At 38.4% G+C, this 12,032-nt stretch overlaps 1 protein-coding gene across 5 annotated transcripts in view; it reads left to right on the top strand.

The window, feature by feature from the left end:
* MTUS1 (microtubule associated scaffold protein 1) overlaps positions 1 to 12,032 on the top strand; it is an 88,933-nt gene that overhangs the window by 34,862 nt on the left and 42,039 nt on the right. Inside the window, exon 1 of one of the 5 annotated variants that reach the window (XM_054382890.1) lies at positions 714 to 883. The exons of the other annotated variants lie outside the window; for them this stretch is intronic. Within the exon in view, the coding sequence (XP_054238865.1) occupies positions 763 to 883 (121 nt within the window). The 5' untranslated portion in view covers positions 714 to 762. Of the gene's footprint in view, positions 1 to 713; positions 884 to 12,032 lie in introns of those variants that run through there. 5 annotated transcript variants of the gene reach the window in all.

The raw sequence follows: 12,032 nt of genomic DNA, 5'->3' as shown, positions 1-12,032 counted from the left end.
AGTTGCCAAGCTGAATAGTATTTCCCTAAAGCAGATCTCAAATACTGAATTGTTCTTAAGAGAATGGACGTGCTTGTGGATTTGTAGATTTTAAATGTTGACATAATATTTAATGTCAAGAGAAACTCTGGTAGAAAATGTTAGCTGATAAATCTGTTCTGATAAATTCATGTTAATTGAAAGAAACTGCTTAACAAAATAAAAAAAAAAGGCACCCTGAAAAGATTCTTGGAGAGGAGAGCTGAAATATGCCTCCAGGAGTATTGAAATCATGTCCTTAACAGTCTCCAAAGAACAATTACATGGTCTGTGACATAGCTGGATGATATATTCAGCTGGGGAGACCACCCACTTCCTCCTTCTCCCTCCTCCTCCTTTTTCTCCTTTTCTAGCTCCCAGCCCACTGAGTCCCACAGCAGATTAAGCATCAACACTGTGATGCAATTCAGAGGCTGCTGGTTTTCCAAATCACTAAGTCGCTTTTATTCTGAGGACCAGCTTTGTTTCCACAACATCTGGTGAAGAGAAGCTGCCAGCAGCATTTACACTGTGGATATCTGCTTTTGCTGATTTTTTTTTTTTTTTTTTTGCTTGTCTGTTCAGAAGGAATAAGAGCCAAGGAATGGAGACTTGATTATTTCTTCAAGCCTGTTTTCTTCAGCGAGAGTTGGTCACTTCTGCTGGTAGTGATTTAAAGACATAGTATGTGACAGTACATGGAGGCTATTTCTTCCTTGTTTATCTTCCAATTGCACTGAAGACATGTTATGGTCCCCAAAATTTTCCTTATCCAACATGCGTGTACGGCTGACAGCAAAGGGGTTGCTCCGAAACATTCGTCTACCTTCTGGCTACAAGAAAAGCACTGTTATATTTCATACAGGTTTGTGGGGGTTTTTATGGGATGGTCAGAGCATGCATTGAGGGATCAGCTTGTTTACTTCAACAGCAGCTTATTTTTAGCAAATAGACATTATACTGGGCATGGAAGTTTTGTAGTTTCATGCAGAAGTCTGACTTCTGATCAAAGTAGTTTCATATTCTGAGTCTCTGAGTGCCTGTGCCCGTACCAAGCTGCCTGTCTGCAAGATGGTTATTTCGTTTATGAAATGCAAATTGGAATTTGCTCTTTCCTAGCAGAAGTCCAAAAATAGCATCAGGAAGTCTGTGCTATTAAATATTTATCTAATAATTTTAATGATTATTTGCTGGGAGCACTGTCTTTTCTATACCTTGAAAGTGTGTGGGGGGGAATGAATAGAGAGGGGAATGGGGAGGGATGTGGAATGAATATAGGCTGTCACAGTGTGGCTTTTTTGTCTGGGAGAAATACTTGAATACTTACATGTAGATATCTGTTAGCATACGTGTCATGTTAAATCCATCTAATTTAGAAGTAGAGCAAGCAAACTTAGTTGTGCTGGTACAAGTCTAAAATGTATGAAGTTGTAGAGATGCTTGAGATCAGTGTGTGTTTAACATGTCCATCCCCGCCTGCCCCCCCTCCCCGCCAAAAAAAGCCAAACAACAGAACAAACCCACAAATAACCAAAAACCCCAAACCAACCAACCAACAAAAATTTGCAAAAAACCCACCACAAAATTCTCACTTGTATGTGACCTAATTTTCATCTTCAATAGCAGGTAAAGCAAATAAAGCAAGTATCTGGAATAGGAACAAGATTCTGGTAGCTGAGCTTTATCCCAGCATATACATGTGTCATTTTGGTCACGGTTGGCAGTTGTTTGGTGTTTTTGTTTTGGCTAAGATGCATGACATCTAGAGAAATGTATGGCAATCTGCATGTTAGTTACATAATCCCTTCTCTTTGCTGCACTGTTTGCATTTTACTTCGGGAGGAGCAAGGAGCTACATAAACTAGTTTTGCAGAAGCTCTTCCTCTCAACCATTTCCTTTTTCTCTTGAACACCACCCTCTGCTTTTATTTTCTGGAGTTCAGTTCTAGGAGCTTTCCTTCCTGTCCTGGCATTTTGCATAGCAGCTTAAACCATTCACCTTGTCATTACTTATCTTTGGCCAAGTAAATCCAGTTTCTGGGTTCAATTATGAACACAGCACAGGCTGACTATCCAAAGGCAGTAGAGGATTCTGTTTGCAGCTTGCTTGCATGGATTTAAGCTGTGTTAAAGTACCTTGATGGCAAAAATTCTTATGTAGGGGAGTCTTTGTGCATATACCTAAATCTTTGATGTAGCTAAGAGTAGGAAATTTCCAAATAGCACATACTCCAGGGACAAAAAAAATCCTGAAAGGGAAGGGAGGGAAAGAGGTAGTGTTCATTAACTGCTACTGAAATTGGTGTAATTTTGAAAAATAAAAATAGATGTCAGTACATGTATCAAGGGAATTTTACAATGATAAAAAGCCATTTGTGGTATTTGATTCAAGTGGATGTGAAAGTAAAACCTGCTTGCAGGATGCCTCTGTTAAAAACAGCATGTAAAATAAATTGCTAGGCTTGTACTCCAGTTAAGCAGCACTTCACTTAAATAAGAAGTGCTGAATAGACCTTCTGTGTGTTTTCTCTGTGCAATATGTACAGGCTAATAGTACAGCATTGAAAGCTTAGGGAGGTTATTGCCTGGTCTCCCCTTTCTCCTATCCCTGTGCCTCGTGGGAAGTCAGTGTGTTTGCAGAAAGCTGACCAGTGGCTAGCTAGAGCTGAATATGCCCAAAAAGTAGGGCATCTGTAAACCAGGTCATACTCAGTATAGTGGAGAATGCAAGTATGTATAGATATACTGTGGGGTTAGAAACAGTGAAATGCATTGATGCTTGTTAGTGATTATTTCAGCAACAGTAGGCCGTGAAATCACAATGTTTATTACAGTGTAAAAGGGGGGTTGTGTTTTGTTGGTTTTGGTGATTTGTGGTTGGTTGGTTTGTTAAATGCCAGGAGCCATATTTGGTTTTGCAGTGCCAGTATGAGTATCTTTTCCTATAGTGGTTTAATTGGATTAAAATGATGCGTGACTTTTTTCCAAGGTCACGTAAACATTAACTTAGGGACTGTGTCAACAAATAAGGCAGAGAGTAATTGAGAATAGAAATTTCCATCTCCACACAGGAATGTAAATACGAATGAGTGTCATGTAAGAAATATTCAGTTCCAGGTTTTGCATAGATCGTGCTTTTAATAAGCATTGTCATGGTTTTCATCCTTTACTGCCTTTTTATAATATCATAGACCAATTATCTTGTATAACATAGAGCATCCTTGAGATACTTAGGGCAATTGTTGAAATGTACAGTTTTTAAGTAGTCTAGAGCACAGGTCAAGCTGAATTCTTCTGTTACCGTGTCCTGGCTGACAGGTTTTGGTACAGTAACTTGGTGAAGTTAGGATGAAAGTACTATTGGGAGGAAGAGAATGGAACTCACTCCTGAGTTTTCATTCTGAGACGGGGATGTTTTGCAGCAGCCTGCCACAGTTTCTTCACAGTAGGTACTATGGCTGGACATGCAGTTGTTAATGCTGGTGTTAAGTTAGTCTGGATTAGACACTGCATTTATTGTTAAATGGGTCCTTGGGCTGGAGTATGTGTGCATTACTTACGTGTTTGAGATGTGGAGGTGTCAAAGTAACTGGAGTAGTTCAACCCCTTTGCTGCATAAGCATACAGCCTGCTTAGAGGAAACCAAATAAAACTGGATATTTTTCCAGAAATTGAATAATTCCAGAGGAAATTTAGTGTAAAATGTGAAGTGTTTCTTAAGGACAATCAGCTTGTTGGCTTATGTCTGAATTCCATTGCTGTGTGTTCTATGCTGCTTCATATCTAGAAGTTTATTCTCCTTTTAAATGCAGGCAGGCATTGAAGCATCATTTTTCTCAGTTACTGGAAATGTGTTTACCTGCTTTGTTAGCTATATATGAGTGCCCTCTTCAGCAAAGCAGAAACAATGAAACGCTTCAGGAAATACTCTATTTACCCATACTGTGAATTGTAAAACTTACTTGCACCAAGTAACAAAAATCTGAACACTGCAGAAGTGCATAAACCCAATTGAAAGTTGTGAAACAGTGTCTTTCAGTGATGGAATATAACGTCTACAACCTTTATCAAACCATTAAGAATTTTTTAGCAGAGTGTGACCAAAGTGCTGTTACACTCTTCACGCATCAGTGGTGTGACAGAGTAAATCGTCATCTCTATGGTTCTGTATAAAATGTCAGAGGACATTCTTTTGATTTGATTTAGAATAATTTTGAGTTACTTATGTTTTCTCTTGCATAAAGATAAAATTCTAGTCAAATAACTAGTACTGCAAATGGAGGTCAAAGCTGTTGTGCTTTTTGTTCAGAGTATTTGAAGATTTTTGTGCTGAACTGGATTATTGCTTTTGTGGTAAACTGTCTTGTCTCAGTGTTTTCATCCAGCTCTTCTTGCTGCTCTTATTATTCTTTCCCTAAGCAAACAGTACTCTTATATCTCTGCTGACTTCTATTGCTTACTAAACTTAGTTCCTCTATTACCTTCGGAGTAAGTGATGTCTCAGGGGTCAAACAGTAGCTGATGTAATTACAGCAAAATCATCTTTAAGAAATTTCTTTTTTTGCATTGCTAGCAGCAAGGAAACATCACGGACCTGTTTCTTTGAGAAGGTGACATCCTTTTCCAATACAATTTCTTCTCTAAATCATGCTTCAGATCACATTGGGAGCTACCGAATGCCTTCTGTGCGTCACAAAGCATCCCTCTTAAAGCAGAAATCTGAGAACCTCATGTGTCATGAGTTTGCTTCACTGTTCATATGCCTTTGTGTTTTTTCCCCTTTGAAGAGTACCTGAAGGACTGATTAACATTATACATGACAGTTTAATATAGAACTGTAGAAAGATACCCATCACACTCAACCCTAGCAAGTATTCCATAGAATACCTAAGTTTGCTTGATAGATTTGGTACAGGATGAGTGTGCTAAGTATGTGTCACTTATCAAGGAAAAATTCAGAAATAAAGCTAATTTATCTATTCTGAGGAAAAGAAATTGGCTAGCTGGAAGCCATTTGTTATGAGGGATTTTAGGTGTGATCATGTTCCTCTTGAAGTCAGTGAGAGTCTTTGCTCTTGACTTCATCAGTTCAAGCCTGGGTATTAAATGATCTGTCTGATGTACTTGATTTCAGTCTTAAGAAATCATAGCTTCAGCAGGCATGTAGGTGATAGCTAAATGGAGGTTCCTACTCTCACATGGTAGGGCTCTGTGGTTTGCAGTTTTTAAGTATAGTTTGTACTCTATACAAGGATCATTGAATTGATGCATTTTCAATGGATATAAAATGAAGATAATACTAGTGCTTTTCAAAGGAAGCAGAAAGGAACTGCTAGAAAACTCCCCAATGACAAAACCAAACCAAAAATAACCATCAAAAATCTCTGCAAATCAACAAAAAATATGCCAAAATTTAAAACATCAGTTTACACATGTGATTTTTTTATACTTAAGCTGTGCATATGTTTAATGCAATATGAAAATGAATGTAGATGAGAATTTTTGCTCAAAGTCTTTGGAGAAGGAACAACTAGAATGCAGTGGAAAGCAGATGCATGGCAGCTGTTGCACTTTTGCCTTCCCTGAGTGATGCTGGATTTTTTTGTTTTCACCAAAATGGAGTAATTATGTCAAGGATGCTGTAAGTATTTGTCAATGTGAAATAAATGAAATTGCCATCTCAAGGTCAACTTCATAGAAGAATAGTTAATTGGAGAGTAAATATCTCTGCTAATATCACTGCATATACCAATTGTGCATTTGTTACCACTTGATATATCTGATAGGTGAAAAGGGCCTGGTTGCAACTGCTGTGCTGTGAAGCACACATTAAAAAAGTGACACATGAAAACCTGCATAGCTTTTAAATTACTTTTGGGGGACCTCCAGCATGGTAAAACTGGACTTAAAAGTTGCCTCCATCAGTTTTGCAGCTTGTGCAAATGAATCTGTTATCATCATAGTAGGAACAACTTGCAGTATTCAAACAAATAAAGCATTGCCAACTATTCAGTCCTTTTAATCTGAGCTTTCTAAGGCACAAAGCAGTAGCTTTTTTTGAGGAAAACAATAGCCTGAAATTTCAGTGCTAGAATGCAACTTATTTGCAGCCAGTTGGCTCACTGTTTTGTGTTACTCTTTTGTTGTTAGCAGAGAAAACTCTGATGTGGGAATGGAACAGAGGGCAAAAAATGTTTCCAGCATCTTCAATTAATTAAATATGATTGTGTGTTAAGTACTGTGAAGGCAGTACTGAAAAGACGGACCACTCTTGCCACTCTCATTACAATTGATGGCAAGAGATGACAGTTTCTGTTTATAGAAACTAGAAACTGGCTGTCAATTTAGTGTCCTGTAATGAAACATCTTCTCTGCTGCTTTTGTTATTTTTAGGAAGTTCTGATCACAGAGTGGTATGGTGCAGAGCAAGAACCTAAGGCTGAAGTTGATTGGCTTGATGCTATTAGGAAAAGTGCTGGTGTTTCACCCAGCTCTTGACTGTTTCACCAAATATTGTATCCAAACTGACTTATATGGAAAATTATTTGTAAGCAGTCCCCACCTCTCTTGTCTTATATTACCTCAGAACAAAATACAGTGAAGGCTGCACTGGTCAAGCTGGATAACTTGCTAAGATCACCTTTAGCTCTATTTGTTCTTCTCTAGACCTATCTGCTGTCTATGGACCAACAGGGTAGTGTTGTCAGAAAGATTTGATAGAATTAAATCTTAAGAGGCCATTAAGCAATAATCTTTAACATAGTAATAATGGTAAACTAGCATTGCAGAGTTATTGATTTAGATCTCAGTTAGTTGTATAATGAGCACCTTTCTAACCATGTCCACTTCCAGTGTTCTTCCCAATTCCTGTTCATGGAGTATCATTTCTGTTCTCCATCCTACAGGGAGAAGAAAATATAATTTGTTTTCTAATTTGATTTGATTATATGATTTTTCTGAAAAATGAATGCATCAGCAGTATAACTCAAATATTTTTAAAAAATTAGAAATCAAATTGTATATCATAGAATCAAAGAATAGTTTAGGCTGGAAAGGACTTTAAAGATTGTCTAGTTCCAACCTCCCTGCCATGTGCAGGGTCGCTTTCCACTAGACCAGGTTGTGCAAGGTCTCATCCAACCTGGCCTTGAACAGCCAGGTTGGATGAGACAGAGGGGGCATTCACAACCTGCCTGGGCAACCTGTTCAGTGTCTCATCACTCTCACTGCAAAGAATTTCTTCTTAATGTCCAGTCTAAATCTACCCTCCTCAAGCTTAAGTCCATTTTCTCTCATCTTATCTCAACAAGCCCTTGTAAAAAGTTCTTTCCCAGCTTTCTTGCAGGCCCCTTTCAGGTGCAGGAAGGCCACTGTGGAGCTCTCCATGGAGCCTTCTTTTTTTCCTGGCTGAACAGCCCCAGCTCTTGCAGCCTGTCAAACATAGAAATAACCCACCCTAAATAACCTGACTTGTATCTGTCTGAGATATTTCTTTACAGTTGCTATTTATGAACATTCCACTGGTGTTGCCTTCACTGATGTCTAGTGGTTGTAGTAGGGGTACTAATAACCCTGTATCTTGTGTTCATCTCCTGGTTAAATTTAGTTTTGCTACTTCTTGTTGTGGTATTATGCTCCTTTTATACATTTATAGCAAGTAAAAATTCTTCAAGATGCTTGTGTAAACAGTTTGTATGTACTGTTCTGGAAATACTTATAGGTAAACAGGAAATAAGACAGCTGGGAACATCTTTTGAGCTTTAAATGACAGCTCATCCTTTTAAAGAGAACCAGCAGTTCTTCAGTAGAAAATTAGGGAAAGTAACAACTAGTACTCATTAATGATTTCCTTAGTAATATTTTGAGACTCTCAGATGTTTCAGTGACCTTCATTTTTATCTGTTTGTGGATATTGCTAATATCAAAAGCTCTAGAGAAACTAAAAATGTTGCGTTTATACTTATTGCAAGAATATACTTTGTGCTAAGCAAAACAGGGATTTTAGAAATGCTTCCAGCAGAAGAATGATTGAACTTAATTATAAAGCCAGTTGCAATTTATTATACTCCAAATAACTTCTGTTTTCTTAGCCGTAAGCATGGAGACTGCAGTTAACAGAGATACCAGTTCCTCAAATTTCTATAGCCTTCTTTCCCTCCCTTCCTGCCTGCCAACCAATTAAGCTAAGATGTAAGTCTTCCATCTTTGTTTTTTAGCTCAAACAGAAGAAACTTGAGGGAACATAAAATGCAAAACATGTGATTAATGTTTTAAACCTCCTCCACAGGAACTGCTTGGTCTCCACAGCAGGCACAACAAGCAATCACTCCATGAGATGAGAACTGGTAGTTCTTGGGTAGCCTTTGCCAGAGGTACAGTTTGGGAGTCATTGGGAAGAGAAGTCTTAACTTCCAGGTGTAGTCAGCAAGCAGTGGAAGGACAGTGTGATTCTGAGAGGGTGGGGACATATATGTTGTGGCTAGTAAAAGTGCTGGGTGCTGCCTTTTTCTCTGTTTTGTTTTCAGCTTGGTAAGATGTTTTCACATGAGCTGTGTTGGGTTGCAGTCAGGCTATTCCTGAAACAATGGTGTGCAGTGTTCTAGGCATGTCCCTGGGGAGTTGTCTTTGATGCTTAATAAGAGAAACAATTTAATGTAAGAGGAAAGACACAAATAGGTCCCTAAGTATGACGTGGTTACTGCCAGGAACTGTATAAGTGCAATTTGTGTGCCTTTTGAAAAGGGAATACAGCAGCACCACTTACTGCTGGTATGGGGCACTTGAATTGCCGTATCTTCTGCTTTGCACTTGCACATTGAAGCATGGAAGATTGAGTTCACATGGATGGTTTTAACCAGCAGCAACTGAAATGGTTCTCTTAAGATGCTGTTTTGTCAACCAACAAATTGTGTTTCACAGCTAGAGTAACTTTAAAGCACCATTTCAAGGTTAGACACGTGTTCAACAGTGTATTTCAAAGAACAGTAGCACAATTATACTGCTTCCTACATTTTCTTAAAATTGTGATCTTATGTCTAATTTTGGTGACTGCTTAAATTTTCCTTCACTCTGCAGAGTCTTTATTTCAATTTAATATTGATATGGGTAATCAAAACGATGAATAGCACAGGTGCTTAAACTGTAAATTAGAACAATAGTACATATATAAGAAAATGAACTTGTGCTATGTGAACCAGCCCAGGGAGATGGGTATGTGTCAATACTGTATCTAGTGCCTTTGAAGAACAGTACTGATTTTCGAGTAACCAGTCTGAACCAAACTATGAAACAGTTGTAGAAATAGATAATCCTCTAGTTTCATGTAGTACTTGTCTTATATGATCTTCCAGACATGCCAGGGTAGCCTTCTGCAAATGGGGTAAATGTACACCTCTGCACTGTGTGGAAACAATGGTATGGATTAACGCTCTGCAAATAACTGCAGTTACGGAGAAACACCTAATTTTGTTACTGAACCTGAACTCATCGAGTGAAGTCAGTGTAGCTGGAAAGGAACAGCCTGTTGGCTTGCCATTTTGGACTGTGATTAAAACAAATGGAGATACTGGTTAAAACAGGGTCATTGGGTGATACCACAGTGAACAATGTTGAAAATGCTGTGTTAGAATTTTCTACATAGCTCCGAAGAGCTCTAGGACTGATTCTTAAAGGGATTGGGAAACATTTACAGTAAACTTCACTTTTCTTAGTTAATTTCCATTGTGTAAGCTTAATTGTGCCTATATATCACTGAATTTATTTATTTTATTTTTAATCGTGGGCAAAATTCATGTCCTAGCTTGGTCTCTGAAATCTTTTATAGTCCATTTTATATTCAGAAATCTGAGATTTCCCTAAAAAGTACAGCTCTATGTACTAAAAAGAGAATTTGGATGTTTACTATTTTGTAACATGAAGTTGCAAACTGCAGTTACCTTTTTCAGGAAAATGTTAGAATTGAATGTTTTAATGATCTTTTGGTAGATAAAATATTATTTTGGGTCACTTGGCACTGACCCAAAGTGTCAGTTTAAAAGTGCTGTCACCTCCTTTTTCAAGAACAACATCAGTAAACCTGTGTCTCATCTGGATTTGTTTTTCTAAATGGGTGTAGAGTTTCATAAACACAGGAAGCTGTTGCTGGATACATTCAGAAACAGTTTTGGTACAAAGGCGGTGGTACAAAATACAAGCAAGGCTCGGGAAGCTCTTTAAATTGCCACTCTGTCCTACTTTCTCTTCCATAATATCCTTTAGGCAGCATTTCAATGCCACGCTTAAGTCAGTGACATTTGTTACAGTCATATAATATCAGCTCACACCAGTGTGATTGAATACATAGCTCCTGAGTTCAAACTAAAAGCTACTCTGTCCTCTCCTTCCAAGATAGCTATGGATACTGCACAGGAAATGAAGATGCATATTAATGTCCTAGTCCTGTGGTCAAAAAAATGTGTTTTACAGGTCTCCTTTGTTACAGCTGATTTCAATGAAAGATTATGGTTCCTTGCACATTACTGAGCCTTAAATAGACTCTTACTCTGAAAGACTTAACTCAGAAAGAGTAGAAATAATAAATTCTTGAATCTGGCATTAAGCTGAGCTAATAAATGTTCTGATGGTTATGAAGGAAGAATCACTCCATTGTATTTAAGGCAGGCACAATTGATGAAGTTGGGTAATTTCAGTTAAAATTCCAAATTAGTTCTGAGTGGGTTGGTTGGGGTTTTTTGCCTTTATTGTAACAAAGTAAACCTCCATAGTACATAAGCAGAAAGGGACTATCAAAGGCTTAATTCCATATGCTACAAGAATACTGTTTGGATTTTTTTGAGTTCTTCCTGCAATTATCTGTTAAAATCTAGGGTTGTAGCAGCCAAGTTTGATACACAGATCTAGAATAAATTTGTGATTAAAAAAAAAAAATCTGTTAACTACTCTTAATTGGATTTGTAAGTAACAGTATCTCCCAGTTACTTGATGTTTATTCCCACCATACTTCCCAAAACGGCTCGGCAGCCCTTTTGGAAAGAAGCAAGGTAAAAAGTTGTAGCAAAATAGTTAAGCTGTCCACATACCTGACTTCCTAGACTGTCATATATGTGTGAGAGCAAAAAAGGAATACTTCTGAGGTACCTTGTTAGTATCTGCATGAAATATGTCCATGTAGAGATATTATAGTCAGTGACTTAATCTGCATGAAGTCAGATCAGGTTTGAGCTGGAGGAAAAGGTATCATGAAAAAAAACGCAGGGGAGAGTTTTGTGGTAAGACTTGAAACAGTTGAGCAGTCTGGTGAAATGCCTTTTATATCTAAAGTAGTGTTTACTTGGCTCAACTAGGAGCTATGTAAATAGTTTCTGGAGGATTCTTCTGGCCCTGTTGCTGATGCTGAGCATAGTAGATGGCCTACAGTATTGGGGAAGGAGTAGGTTCAAGCACTGCAACTCATGGCTTCTTCCTTTTTGGCTGTTCTTCTGCCTTTCCAACCCCACAGTCACATGCAAAAGCTAGGATCTTCTGAAAGAGAAGAAATGTCTTGACATCATTCTGCATTCTGTGCTGACTGATGGTTCCCCACACATGTGGATATATTGCAGGCTTCTTGTAACGCCACACACGCCTAAGTATCTGCAAATGAGGACAGCAGCAGCCCTGAGTGGGAGACCTTATAACAGCTTTCCAGTACTTAAAGGGAGCCATCAGGAAATATGGGAAGGACTCTATCAGGGAGTGTAGGGATAGGATGAGGGGTGGGTAATGGCTTCAAACTGAAAGGGGGTAGATCTAGACTAGAGATTGGAAAGAAATTCTTTATTGTGAAGGTGGTGAGGCACTGGAACAGACTGCCCAAAAAAGTTATGGATGCTCCATTCCTGGAAGTGTTCAAGAGCAGGTTGGATGGGGCTTTGAGTAATGCGATCTAGTGGAAGATGCCATTGCCCATGACAGGTGTGTCTTTAAGGTACCTTCTAAACTAAACTTATCTGTGATTGTATGAACATATCCAGGAA

The sequence above is a fragment of the Indicator indicator genome, chromosome 8, assembly GCF_027791375.1.
Source record: "Indicator indicator isolate 239-I01 chromosome 8, UM_Iind_1.1, whole genome shotgun sequence".
Lineage (NCBI taxonomy): Eukaryota > Metazoa > Chordata > Aves > Piciformes > Indicatoridae > Indicator > Indicator indicator.
This window is presented reverse-complemented; position numbering and strand designations above follow the sequence as displayed.